This window comes from Zosterops lateralis, assembly GCF_965231275.1.
Source record: "Zosterops lateralis genome assembly, chromosome: 26".
In the NCBI taxonomy this organism is placed as follows: Eukaryota; Metazoa; Chordata; class Aves; order Passeriformes; family Zosteropidae; genus Zosterops; species Zosterops lateralis.
This window is the reverse complement of record NC_139786.1, coordinates 3,181,283-3,193,934: the sequence shown is the minus strand read 5'-3', so window position 1 is coordinate 3,193,934 and position 12,652 is coordinate 3,181,283. Positions and strand designations below refer to the sequence as shown.

The 12,652-nt window shown below is 54.8% G+C and overlaps 1 protein-coding gene across 1 annotated transcript in view; it reads left to right on the top strand.

The window, feature by feature from the left end:
* The window catches only part of ITPR3 (inositol 1,4,5-trisphosphate receptor type 3), a gene marked incomplete at its 5' end in the record, with an annotated part of 41,306 nt that extends 28,731 nt beyond the window's left edge, over positions 1-12,575 (top strand). Inside the window, 23 exons of the mRNA XM_083878473.1 lie at positions 554-702; positions 863-971; positions 1,111-1,201; positions 1,381-1,550; positions 1,991-2,165; positions 2,253-2,437; positions 3,086-3,286; positions 3,598-3,708; positions 4,096-4,191; positions 4,372-4,473; positions 4,719-4,805; positions 5,348-5,458; positions 5,879-6,071; positions 6,886-7,011; positions 7,474-7,646; positions 7,741-7,905; positions 8,385-8,577; positions 8,880-8,975; positions 9,302-9,426; positions 9,614-9,779; positions 10,649-10,809; positions 11,254-11,415; positions 11,706-12,575. Of these exons, the coding sequence (XP_083734599.1) occupies positions 554-702; positions 863-971; positions 1,111-1,201; positions 1,381-1,550; positions 1,991-2,165; positions 2,253-2,437; positions 3,086-3,286; positions 3,598-3,708; positions 4,096-4,191; positions 4,372-4,473; positions 4,719-4,805; positions 5,348-5,458; positions 5,879-6,071; positions 6,886-7,011; positions 7,474-7,646; positions 7,741-7,905; positions 8,385-8,577; positions 8,880-8,975; positions 9,302-9,426; positions 9,614-9,779; positions 10,649-10,809; positions 11,254-11,415; positions 11,706-11,774 (3,216 nt within the window). The 3' untranslated portion in view covers positions 11,775-12,575. The remainder of the gene's footprint in view (positions 1-553; positions 703-862; positions 972-1,110; positions 1,202-1,380; positions 1,551-1,990; positions 2,166-2,252; positions 2,438-3,085; positions 3,287-3,597; positions 3,709-4,095; positions 4,192-4,371; positions 4,474-4,718; positions 4,806-5,347; positions 5,459-5,878; positions 6,072-6,885; positions 7,012-7,473; positions 7,647-7,740; positions 7,906-8,384; positions 8,578-8,879; positions 8,976-9,301; positions 9,427-9,613; positions 9,780-10,648; positions 10,810-11,253; positions 11,416-11,705) is intronic.
* Between the last annotated feature and the right edge of the window lie 77 nt (positions 12,576-12,652).

Here is a 12,652-nt window from a genome sequence, read left to right as displayed (position 1 = left end):
GAGGAAAAAGTTTCAGCTCACCTTAAAGAGATAAGGAAGTTGTGTGCCTTTCTCGTTGTAATTGGCTCAGTGCCTGTTGGACCTTGTGGCTGTTCTTCGAATCCCACACCTTCTCCCTCCTGGCAGCAAGTGAAATTGTCCCTCCTAAAACGTTAAATATTCAGGAAGGAGTACAAAGGAACTAAGGAGATTTTTAGAGTGCTTTTAGCGAGGTGTCTGAGGTTTTCTCAGACACCTGTGCACGGCTTTTCTTTTGTTATCTGTAACGTTTGTTATTTTTCATTTATCAAACCTTTTAACTTTACAAAACACCTCTGAAGAGCAGTCTGGGCCAAAATTATTCCAAGCCAATCTGCAAGGGCTGGACCCTCAGAGAGTGACACATTTACAGGGGGGCTCATAACACTCTGGCCACGCATTAAATCATATCAGGTCAGGGTTTGGCAGGGCTCAGGTGGCAGGAGAGCGCTGGCCTTGCAGGGTCCCTGTGTCCCCTGTGTCCTCTGTGTCCCCTGTGTCCCCTGGCTCTGAAGGGGAAAACTGTGGCTTTCAGGACATCATCAATGCCCTGGAGGATCGCCTGAAGCCGCTGGTGGAGGCTGAGCTGTCTGTGCTGGTGGACGTCCTGCACCGCCCCGAGCTGCTCTTCATGGAGGGGACAGAGGCATTCCAGCGCTGCGAGAGCGGCGGGTTCCTGTCCAAGTGAGCCTGGTTTGGGGCTGCCCTGAGAGTTATTGGGGTGCTGGGATGGGTTTGGGACCTTCATCCCTGTGTGCCTGCAGCCTGGAGGGGCGGTGGGAGTGGTTCCATCAGGGATCCCCGGGTCTATCCCAGCTGTGTGACAATGGCTTTGCTGTCCCAGGCTGGTGCAGCACACCAAGGACCTCATGGAGACGGAGGAGAAGCTCTGCATCAAGGTGCTGAGGACGCTGCAGCAGATGCTGGTGAAGAGGAACAAGTATGGGGAGAGGGTGAGCACTGTGATCCGTGTCCATGCAGGCCCCACTCCCCATGCAGCACCCACCCAGGGCACCCAGGGGTGCTCAGCTGGTTCTGCCCTGGCCCCAGCCTTGGCAAGGGGACAGTGGTGACGTTTCTTTGCCTTGGCAGGGCAACCTGCTGCGGAAAATGCTCATGAACAATTACCTGCAGAACAAGAGGTCCAGCTCCAAGGGGGAGATGGGGGATGCTGCTGGGGGAGGTGAGTGCCCCTCTCCTGCCCCTTCCCCTCAAATTCCTGGCTCCCAAGCAGTGATGGGACCAGGTTGCACCTCCACGAGAGCAGAGGATTTGGGGAGGTGAAGGGATGGCCCTGAGATGCCCTGGCAGTGGTGGAGCTGTGCTACCACAGCATCATATCCCTCGTGTTCTCTCTCTCAGGCCAGGACCAGGACTGGTCAGCCATTGCTGCTGTCCAGTGCCGGCTGGACCGTGAAGGGGCCACCAAGCTGGTGGCTGACCTCATCATGAACACCAAGAATGAGAAAATCTTCCAGGAGAGCATCCTGCTGGCCATCCGCCTGCTGGACGGGGGCAACACCGAGATCCAGGTGCTGAGGGGGACTGAGCAGCCAGGGGTTGATGTGTGAGGGGCCAGTGCTCAGCCCTGGGCAGTGGGTTTGGCCAAAATACCTCTTGTTTGTGCTGAAATCTGGTGATTTGAGTTTCCCAGCTCCGTGGCTGGGTGAAGGGCTGGAGGCTGCGGGAGGGGCAGGTGGTTCCAGGTTGTGTCTGGAGTTCTGCTGATGCCCTCTGCCGGGAAGTCCTAAAATGACTCAGGGCTGCAGCTCTTGTGGGGGACCTCCAGGGTTATCCCAAACCCTTTATCACAGGGAAGCTGAAAAATGCTGTGTGCAAAACCCAGTGGGGCTCCAGACAAAATCCAGGTTATCCTGAGCAGTGTCTGGAGTGCTGAGGCTGCTGCTCAGAGGGACAGGCAGGGAAACTTTGGACCCCGTGGTGGGGACCTGAACGAGTGTCCTTTCACCAGAAATCCTTTTACAACCTCATGACGAGCGACAAGAAGTCCGAGAAGTTCTTCAAGGTCCTGCACGACCGGATGAAGAAGGCGCAGCAGGAGACCAAGTCCACGGTGTCGGTGAACATGAGCGACATCGGCAACAAGCCCCGCGACGACAAGGACGAGCCAGACCCCGGCACCAAAGGTACAGGGCTGTGTCCCTTTGTCCCCTTGGGAAGGCCAGCACTGGCTGGGTGACAGCCTGAGCTGACCAGGTGACAATTCCCTCCAGGACGAGGGGACACCTTCCTGATGCCCGGCACCCCCACGCGGTACCCGATGGCCGTGGGGTTCCGCAAGGGCCACGAGCCCGGGGAGCAGGGCCAGAACAACGAGATGGGGGTGACTGTGCTGATCATGGAGCCCATCCTGCGCTTCCTGCAGCTGCTCTGCGAGAACCACAACCGTGACCTGCAGGTTGGGGCTGGGGGGCTCTGAGGCTCAGCTGTGGGGTTGGGCTGGGGGAAGGTGTTGCTGTAGGACATGAAAGAAAGACTCCAAATGTTTCAGAAGGCAAAGAGCATAGACAATAAAGCCTTCTTTTTCTAATTCTTACTACCTTTTATAAGGTGTTCCCATACAGACTTAACATGGTTGGTGAATAGGAGCAACACCTCTCTAATCCCACTGGTTAAACCAGAGAAACAGCAAAATGCCACCTGGAGAAAGATTGTTTTGAGAGAGGAGAGTTGTTGGCCAAGATTGTTTTGGGAAGAAACTTTCTTGAGAAATTTTTCCTTGAGGAAAAAGTTAGCAGCTGCTAGCAGGCTACAACCTCTCAGACCCAGAAATAGCAGGCCCACTGGAAGGCTGGGATCTGCCCCAGTTTGGCCCCAAAACGCTGTGGCACCAGCAGCTCTTGTGCCTCAGTTTCCCCATGCACAGTGCAGCATCCCTTGTTGATAACTTGGGGCTGCAGGAGGAGTTTGTGGCAGGACTGGCTGTGGGACTGAGCTCTGTGGGTTACAGGGGCAGTCCCAGCCCAAATGTCCCTCAAACTGCAGCTGGAGGGGCGTGGGGAGAGAGGGATCAGGAGCCCATTCATTCCTGGGCTGTGCTCCACAGAACTTCCTGCGCTGCCAGAACAACAAAACCAACTACAACCTGGTGTGTGAGACGCTGCAGTTCCTGGACATCATGTGTGGCAGCACCACGGGCGGGCTGGGGCTGCTCGGCCTCTACATCAACGAGTACAACGTGGCCCTCATCACCCAGACCCTGGAGACCCTGACCGAGTACTGCCAGGGGCCCTGCCACGAGAACCAGGTCTGGGCATCGTTCCCCAATCTCATCACAGACCAGGGGAGGTTTTGGGGGAAGCAGGGACAGGTTTTGTGGGTTCAGAGTGTGAGCAGGAGCAGAATGTGGGCAGCAGAGGTCACAGAGTTCCTACACACATCACTAGCTGCCAAATGTGGTGCTGCAGATGGGGGGTAAATAATTCAGTGGTGTGAGCAGGGCCCTTTGCAGGGAGAGAGGAGGTTTGGGGGCCCAGGGCAGTGTTTCAGAGCAGGAGGGTGGAGCTGGAAGGGCCGGCAGGATCTGTGGGATAATAACACCTTGCCCGACTCCCCCAGAGCTGCATCGTGACCCACGAGTCCAACGGGATCGACATCATCACAGCCCTGATCCTGAACGACATCAGCCCCCTCTGCAAGTACCGCATGGACCTGGTGCTGCAGCTGAAGGTGCACAGGGGCCTGGGCTGGGGTGGTGGGGACGTGTCTGTGTGTCACTGAGTGTGTCACTGAGTGTCACTGTGTGTGTCACTCTGTGTGTGTCACTGAGCATGTCACTGTGTGTGTCACTGTGCATGTGTCACTGCAAGGACTCACTGGCAGTGTCATGGGGTGTCCTGTGGAGTGAGGTGGTCACTGTAGAGGGGACCCTGCCTGTGTCAGACCCTCAGCTGTGGGGGCAGATGGGCTCAGTGGGGCAGGGCTGGGGTATCACCACCACACTCAGATGCCTCTGGCACGGGGGAGTTGGCAGGGGCACAGGATAGTTCTGCCCACCCCAAAGCCCTGGGCAGTGGCAGGGCACAGCTCCCCTCACCACGGGCCCCTCCTCACCAGGACAATGCCTCCAAGCTCCTCCTGGCCCTCATGGAGAGCAGGCACGACAGCGAGAACGCCGAGCGGATCCTCATCAGCCTCCGGCCCCAGGAACTGGTGAGAGAACTGGGAATGTCCCACTGAGCCCCCAGCCCGTGGCTGAACATCCTCTGCCCTGTGTGGTGCTGCAGTTCCTGCTTTACACCCAAAAACCACCTCCCCTGCCCCACTGCTGCCCAAATCCTGCCCAAATCCAGGGGCTGGGGAGGAGCTCAGTGCCCCTGTGCTGCCTTGCAGGTGGATGTGATTAAGAAGGCCTATCTGCAGGAGGAGGAGTGTGAGAACGCCGAGGTTTCCCCCCGGGAAGTTGGACACAACATTTATATCCTGGCGCTGCAGGTAGGGAGCTGTAAAAGCATCCTGCCAGGCTGCGCTCGCAGCTTTGCACTTTTTTCCTCCATATTTATGAACATTTTCCTCTATAATCATGCACATTTCCTCCAGCCAGAGTGGCCTCCCTGGGGAGCCAAATGTGCCTTTGGCTGTGGGGGGCAGCCATGGATTGCTGGCCATCCTGTGCCCCATGTCCCCCTCCTGTGTCCCCCACCCTGTGCTCACTGTCACCATCCCTGTCCCCCTCCCAGCTCTCCCGACACAACAAGTCTCTGCAGCAGCTCCTGAAGCCGGTGAAGCGAATCCAGGAGGAGGAGGAGGAGGGAATCTCATCCATGGTATGGAGAGGCCTTGGGGATGGAGGCACAGCCCTGACTCGAGGCTGCAAAGAGCCCTTGCAGAGCCCACCTGGGCTTTGTTGTTCAGGGTTTGATGGATTTTGGTGTTCCCCAGGGGATTAAAGAGGGAGAGACTCCCAAAGGTGTGTGTGCCCCGTTGTGGGGTGACACAGGCTGGTGCCCTGGGGTGGGTCCTGCCCTTACCCACCTCCTCCCTTCCCATCAGGGCTGAGTCCTTTGCTGCTGTTCCTTGCCAGGGTTCCTCAGATCCCGACAAGATTCAGCAGGAATGTGATTTCCCCGGGGGTTTTGTGAGCACTGGTTTGTAATTTGTGGATTAGCAGCACTTGGATGTAATTATTGCAGGGAATCGATTGTCTGTCACTGCGGGGAGCACTCGCACCCCTTATGGAAGTTTTAATTCATTTGCTTTTCCCTGAAAACCTCATCAGCTGTGGGAGATGTTGAGGCACGTTGTGGGAACAGTCGGATCCTGTTTCTGGCTGGATCCTCATCCTCTCCCTTTCCCTCTCCCCATCCAGCTCAGCCTTAACAACAAGCAGCTGTCGCAGATGCTGAAGTCCACGGCCCCTGTGCAGGAGGAAGAGGAGGATCCACTGGCTTATTATGAGAAACACACGTCCCAAATCGAGGCAAGACCTCTTGGCTGTTGGTTTTCCAGCCTGCCCACAGTCCATGAATCCCACCTGGCTCCAGATGCCTCATGTCCAGTTATTTTGCACCAAGAGCTGTGCCCCCATCCCATCCCCATGCTGGCAGGAGCTTTAGCTCCAGGAACTTTGGGATGAGCAGCCCCCTGGACCTTTCCCTTCTGTCCCACAGCAGTGGGATCCAGCAGCTGATCCAGCAGCCTCATCCTTGGCATGGATCCCTCATTCCCACTCACCACAGCCAGGGCTGCCTCTGCTCAGGGCACTTTGGAAGCTTTTAAATGAGTGGCTGACAATATTTGGATCCTGTGGAGTGGGAGGGAGGAGGGGAAGGCACAGCTGGATCTGGAAAGGAGGGAAAAAGCCCATCAGGGCAGGATGTGAGGGCTCTGCTCCCTGCAGATCGTGCGGCTGGACCGGAGCATGGAGCAGATCATCTTCCCTGTGCCCGGGATCTGCGAGTTCCTCACCAAGGAGACCAAGTACAGGCTCTTCACCACCACGGAGCAGGACGAGCAGGGCAGCAAAGTCAGCGACTTCTTCGACCAGTCCTCCTTCCTGCACAACGAGATGGAGTGGCAGAAGAAGCTGCGCAGTAAGAGCGAGGCAGAGCCTCCCCTGGGCTGCCCTGGGGGGACAATGGGGGGACATTCCTGCTGGGAAAGGGCTGTGCACACCTGGGAGTGGCATCACTGAGCTGCCCCTGCCCTGCAGAGCACCACACACCTGGCAGAGCGAGGGTGGGATTCCCCTGTGCTCCCAGGGCAGTTTCTCCACACTCTGAGGTGCACCTTGCTCACATTCCAGCCGAGCTGTTTTCCCTGGAAAGCCCTTTCAGTTGCCTTCCCCTAAGCCAGGGTCTTGTAGCTGCACATGGAAAATAAAACCAGTTTCTCTGCCCCCTGCAGACCTGCTCAGGGGCTTCCAGGGTGGAAATCCTGCCTGTAAATCCTGGGAGCTGAGTAGAGGGTCACACTATGGATACTGGGGTGCAGCTGAGAAGCAGTGTAGGGGCTGTGAGGGAGGACAGAGCCAAACCTGATTCCAGCGTGTCAGAGCAGGTTTCCAGAGGGCTGGGAAACCAAGGAATGTGAGCAGAGCCACTTAGAAGGTGCACTCCTCTTCCAGCAGATGGGCAGGAATGTTTTCAAAACACTTCATGAATGGTTTGAAGGAGATGGGAGGGTGGGTCTGTATGGGGTCAGCAGCTGCAGAGCCCACGGGGGTCTGGGAGGTGACACAGGGGGTCCAGGGGGACACAGGAATGGCACAGAGGGTCTGGGATGACACAGAGATGACACAAAGGGTCTGGGCTGACCCAGGAGCAGCAGGAAGGGCACAGGGGCTCCAGGAGGACCCGGTTGGCACGAGGCTGGCTGAGGTTTGTGTGTTGCCTCCTCTCCCCCCAGGCATGCCGCTGATGTACTGGTTCTCCCGCAGAATGACGCTCTGGGGAAGCATTTCCTTCAACCTGGCTGTCTTCATTAACATCATCATTGCTTTCTTCTACCCCTATGTGGAAGCCACTTCCATGGGTAAGTGCCCTGGCACCTGCTGCTCCTCGGGGTGGAAGGGAAAGGGATCTCCACATGCAGGAAAACTGGCACTGCCCTCATCCTTGGGCTCCTACAACCCCAGGTCCTTTCTGCTGGGTAAAGGATTAGTCAGGATTTCAGTTTCAGGATTTCAGGATTTCAGTTTCCAGCCCTCCCTTCTCAGGGAAACCTCATTTCTCCTGGGCTGCCCTTGCCCTGTTTGTACAATGTGGGAAGCAGTGATAGGATCCATTCCTGTTGTCAGGCAAAGCCTCCATCACCTGCAGTGGTTCTGAGCTCTCGGATAAAAGATGTTAGAAAATGTATCAGCAAAAAACACCTGAACCAACACAAATCTTGGCAGTGCAGCGTCATCATTTCTGATCAAGAGCTCATTGGAGTGTCTGGCCAGCCTGGCAGCAGCAGTGCCCTGCCTTTAACACCATGTGTTCCTCTTCCCAGGAGTGCTGGACTCCCCACTGATCTCTTTGCTCTTCTGGATCCTGATCTGCTTCTCCATCATGGCCCTGTTCACCAAGCGCTACGGGGTGAGGCCGCTGCTGGTGGCCCTGATCCTGCGCTCCATCTACTACCTGGGCATCGGGCTCACCCTCAACATCCTGGGAGCTCTCAATGTGAGTTTTCCCCCCTTGCTGGGGGATCAGGAGGCTGTCCCACGTCCCCAGAGTGCAGCAAACCCCACTCCCTCCCGTTTCTGGCCGTCCCTAGCTGACCAACAAGATCGTGTTCGTGGTGAGCTTCGTGGGCAACCGAGGCACCTTCATCCGTGGCTACAAGGCCATGATCATGGATGTGGAATTCCTGTACCACGTTGGCTACATCGTGACCAGCGTCCTGGGGCTCTTCGTGCACGAGCTCTTCTACAGCATCCTGGTATGATAAATTCAGCTGGCTGGGGGCACAGGCAGCCTGGCTGCCGCTTCTTTAGGAGCTGGAAGGTTCCTGTGACACTGATTGATAGCGCAGAGAACAATTCCCTGCGCTCTAATCTTTGCATGGGCTGAGCTTTCTGCCTCCCGACAGTATCTATTGCTGTCTCTCTCCTGGTCCTGGGCTGTATCTCTCCTTCTAATCTGCTGTGTGCTTTATCTGGGTCAGCTGGGAGGCAACGTGAGCCGGCGAGGGCAGAGCCGGGGTACATGTGGCCTATTCTTGGCTCTCCTGCTGTGCATAAGTCACTCCATTCTTCTCTGCTTCCCTTCAGTAAGCTGGGAAACTTAAAGGCTTTGTGAGAAAAGTTAGTCAAGGTCTGCCGAGCGATCCAAGATCTCAGGATAAAAGGGGATATAGATAGGCCAGGCATTATCAAGAGAAGCACCCCGCAGTATTTCTCTGCTCCTGGGTCCTTTCAGCTGTTTGACTTGATCTACCGTGAGGAGACCTTGTTTAATGTCATCAAGAGCGTGACGCGGAACGGGCGCTCCATCCTGCTGACAGCCCTGCTGGCCCTCATCCTCGTCTACCTCTTCTCCATCGTGGGCTTCCTCTTCCTGAAGGATGACTTCATCCTCGAGGTGGACCGGCTGCCGGACAGCAAAGCCAAAGGTTGGGCAGTGCTCAGGGTCGTGGGACCCTCCACACGCACCTCAGGGTGTGCTCTGTGGGGTTTTGCATTGGTTTTGGGGTCACAGAGGGGGCAGCTTTGAGCTTGTGCTGCACAGAGCAGGGTTTGGGGTTAGTGGTGGCAGAGAAGGAGACAGAGCTACAAATGAAGGGTCAGCTCTGAGGGGTCTCAACTCTGAAAAAAAGCTTCAGGGACTAGAAAAGTAGGAGGATATGAGGCATCTTCCTGGGAGCCCCTGGCAGTGGTTTGCTGCTCTCACAGGGCTGGGGTATCTTCCTTGCAGATGATCCTTTGGGGATGCAAAAGAACGTGGAGACCTTCATGGAGTCGTGCAGCAGTGATAAAATCAGCTGCTCTGCTGCACCCACTGCCTTGGAAGGTAAGAGAGCCCTGTGGAAATGCCAGCTCTGTTTGGCAGTGTGGATTTGCCAGCCTGCTGAGGAAAACCCCAGCTTTTCCACACTCAATCCACTTCCTGGGACATACTGGGCAAGAGGCCTGTGAAATTTGCACCAACCCTGGCATAAAAAATGTTGGGGTGGATTGATTTAATCAGAAAGGAGGTGGGAGCTGCAGGAGGGTTTGGCTGCTGGGATGTTGCTGGCAGCTGCTCCTGTGTCGCTGCCACTGCAGCTGGAACCACCCCCCTGCCAGGGCCTGGTGCTCTGCCTGTGCTCTGAGCCCCTGCCCTGCTCTCCTCCCCAGAGGCCGACCCGGAGCAGTGGGAACGTGCCTGTGACACTCTGCTCATGTGCATTGTCACCGTCCTCAACCATGGCCTGCGCAACGGCGGCGGCGTGGGGGACATCCTGAGGAAACCCTCCAAGGATGTGAGTGGGGACAGCACCTGGGGACCTCTTTCTTCTGCTAAATCCAGCTGCTGTCCCTTCTTCCTAAGAGCTGTGACACATCCAGCTCCATCCCTCACGTTCTCCTCCTCCCCTGGTGCCTCAGCTGTGTCCCAGGGCTGGGGTGGCTGGAGCAGAGACACCCAATTCCTCCTCTCATCCATTACAGGAGTCTCTGTTCCCTGCTCGAGTTGTCTACGACCTCCTCTTCTTCTTCATTGTCATTATCATCGTCCTCAACCTCATCTTTGGGGTCATCATTGACACCTTTGCTGATCTGAGGAGTGAGAAACAGAAGAAGGAAGAGATCCTGAAGACCACCTGTTTTATTTGTGGTGAGCACAGGGAGTACAGGAATTGCCTCAAAGCTCTTCCTCACCTCACAGGCTGGGGGAAGGAAAAGAATTTCAGCTGGATTCTGGTTTTTATTTATCACTTCAAACCTTGAATCTGTTCAGCGAGGGGTCACTGCACTGGGAGGGGTTTAAACAAAGACACAACTGGAGGGAAATTCTCGGTGTTGTTCTTCACCCTGCTAATGAGGTGTTAAACTAAAAACCTCATTGTGTGGTTCTCATCACTGTGCATCTCACTGCTCAGACCTTCCCTTGGCCAGTGGGGGAAAAAAAGCAGCATATTACTGGAGAAATATAATAGAGAAAATGCTCTGGAATCCTTTCAGTCAGCAGTAGGCATTTAAAAAAAAAAAAAAAAAGCCAGTAAAATCTCTCTGCTTTTTCCTTTAAAGATCCTCTGGGTTTATTTTACTGGGCAGAGGCAGAGCCTGCAGGACATGGGAAGAAATTGTACCCTGTGAGGGTGGTGAGGCCCTGGCACAGGGTGCCCAGAGGAGCTGTGACTGTCCCTGGAAGTGTCCAAGGCCAGGATGGGGCTTGGAGCAACCTGGGATGGTGGAAGGTGTCCCTCCCCATGGCAGGGGGTGGAAGATCCCTTCCAACCCAAACCATTCCATGATTCTCTGATTTTGTGATTTTAAACAGAACTCTCCTGAACCCCCAGTTGGGTTGTTGCCCCCTGGTTTGGATGTTTATGTGCTAAATGCCAACTAATTATTAACAGCACTTGAATGTGGCCTTTGGGAGGGGATGCATTGGCTGAATTTCCTCCCACGTTTGCTGCTCACTCACCTCCTCCCCTCCCCATCTCCTCCCTGTCCTCCTCCACCCTTCCCCACCTTTCCCAGGGCTGGAAAGGGACAAGTTTGACAACAAGACCGTGTCCTTTGAGGAGCACATCAAATACGAGCACAACATGTGGAACTACCTGTACTTCATCGTGCTGGTGCGGGTGAAGAACAAGACCGACTACACCGGCCCCGAGAGCTACGTGGCACAGATGATCAAGGTACAGGTGCCCTCGGGGCAGCTCCTTGGCTATCCCAACCTGCCTGCCCCAGGGAGATCAGGAATAAGGGGCTGGCCAAGGAAAAACAGCTCTGGGAAGTCCTTTTGGAAAATATTGCTGATGGTGCAGTGCCTGAGTTTGTTGTTTGCTGGTTTTTTCCGTGTGGTTCTGTTGGAGGGTTTGCCCTGTGAGTTGAAGGGTTGAACCAAGCAGGGAGTGGGGCTTCAAGGGGCTTTTGAGGGAAAGGAAAGCAAGGAAAGAAAAACTTCCGTGCTTCAGCCCATGAACCAACCTAGAAATGCACCATGCATGGAAAAATTGCAATTTTTGCAAAGAGAATTTCTTTAATCCCTAAGCACAGGGAGGCTGCCTCTTAAACCTTATCTTCTCTGCTCCTCTCTGACCCCTCACCCCAACTCCCTTTGTCTGTGGTGACGTTCCCAGAACAAGAACCTGGACTGGTTCCCCCGGATGCGAGCCATGTCTCTGGTCAGCAATGAAGGGGAAGGGGAGCAGAACGAGATCCGCAACCTGCAGGACAAACTCAACACCACCATGAAGCTCGTGTCCCACCTCACCTCCCAGCTGAATGAGCTGAAGGAACAGGTATGAGAGATGGGAAATCCCCTGTAGGAACTCTGTCCTTCCCAGAATAGCCACTGAGGGCAGGGAGTGGGAGGCAGCCCAAGGCAGCACGATGGCAGTACAAGCACAGGGCTCCTGCAGCTCTTTTTTGGGGGAATTGGGGACATTTGGGACACGTGGGTTTGGGTAGTGCCTCATCAGCTCAGAGTTTGCTGGCAGAGGCTCAAAGCAGTGCAGTCAGACACTTGGGAAGCACATCCAAGAGCAGGAGGGCCTGGAATCCCCTCAGCGTGTCCTCGTTGGAATTGCAGATGACGGAGCAGCGGAAGCGCAGGCAGAGGATGGGGTTTGTGGATGTCCAGAACACCATGAACCACTGAGACACAGCTCCAGCCACCGAGGGACTGCACCTGTGTCAGCTGAGGAGGCTGCTCCTCCCTGGGCTCCAGGCATGGATTGTCACTGTCTGGGGACAATGGACCACATGGAAAGGGCTTCCCAGGCAGCATCTCCCTTAGAGCACTTGTAAAGCAATTCCAGGAGCAGGGACTGGCCGGAGTCCTCCCCACACCTGGGCCCAGGTGTTTTTCTAACACCCTCGTAGGAAGATAAACCATACAGGACTTTGATTCCTCATTGCAATAACTCTTCATTTTGCAATTGTGGAGGGTTGTATCTTTATCTCCATGTGCTCCAGCCCCTCGGCTGTGGGGTAAGTAGCTGTAGGGCCGCACTATTTAACTTATTCCGAGTGCCACTTGTCCCTTTTGTGGATATTTGCCAAGCAGCCCTCGTTATCTGCTGTGCCTGCTCCACGCTGACCCCTCTCCATTTACAGAATTCCCTTCATCCCGTGGTGCAGTAAAGAGAAGCTGAACTCAAGGAGGTGGATTTAATTTAATTAACTCACCAGATGAGGAGCTGAGCTAGTTCTAGTGGGAACTAAAAAAGTTTTTTGCCTTCTGTGGACCAAGGATCTTTTTTGGGCAGCAGTAGTAGGAGCCTGCAGGTTTACAGGAGTTCACTGTGAAGGGGTGTCCTGTGTTTTAGTTTCATAGTTTCATCTCTGGTGTCATGTTTTACTTTTTTTTTTTTTTTTAACTTTTTTTTTTTTTTTTTTTTTTTTGGTTGTTATCGTTGTTACTTAAGAACTGAAGTGTAAATTGCCTTAACTAAATTAAATACAGAATCGTGTTATAATAAAAACTACAACGTGGTAAAAGTAAGTCCCCTTCCTGTGCCCTCTGGTGTGTGATGG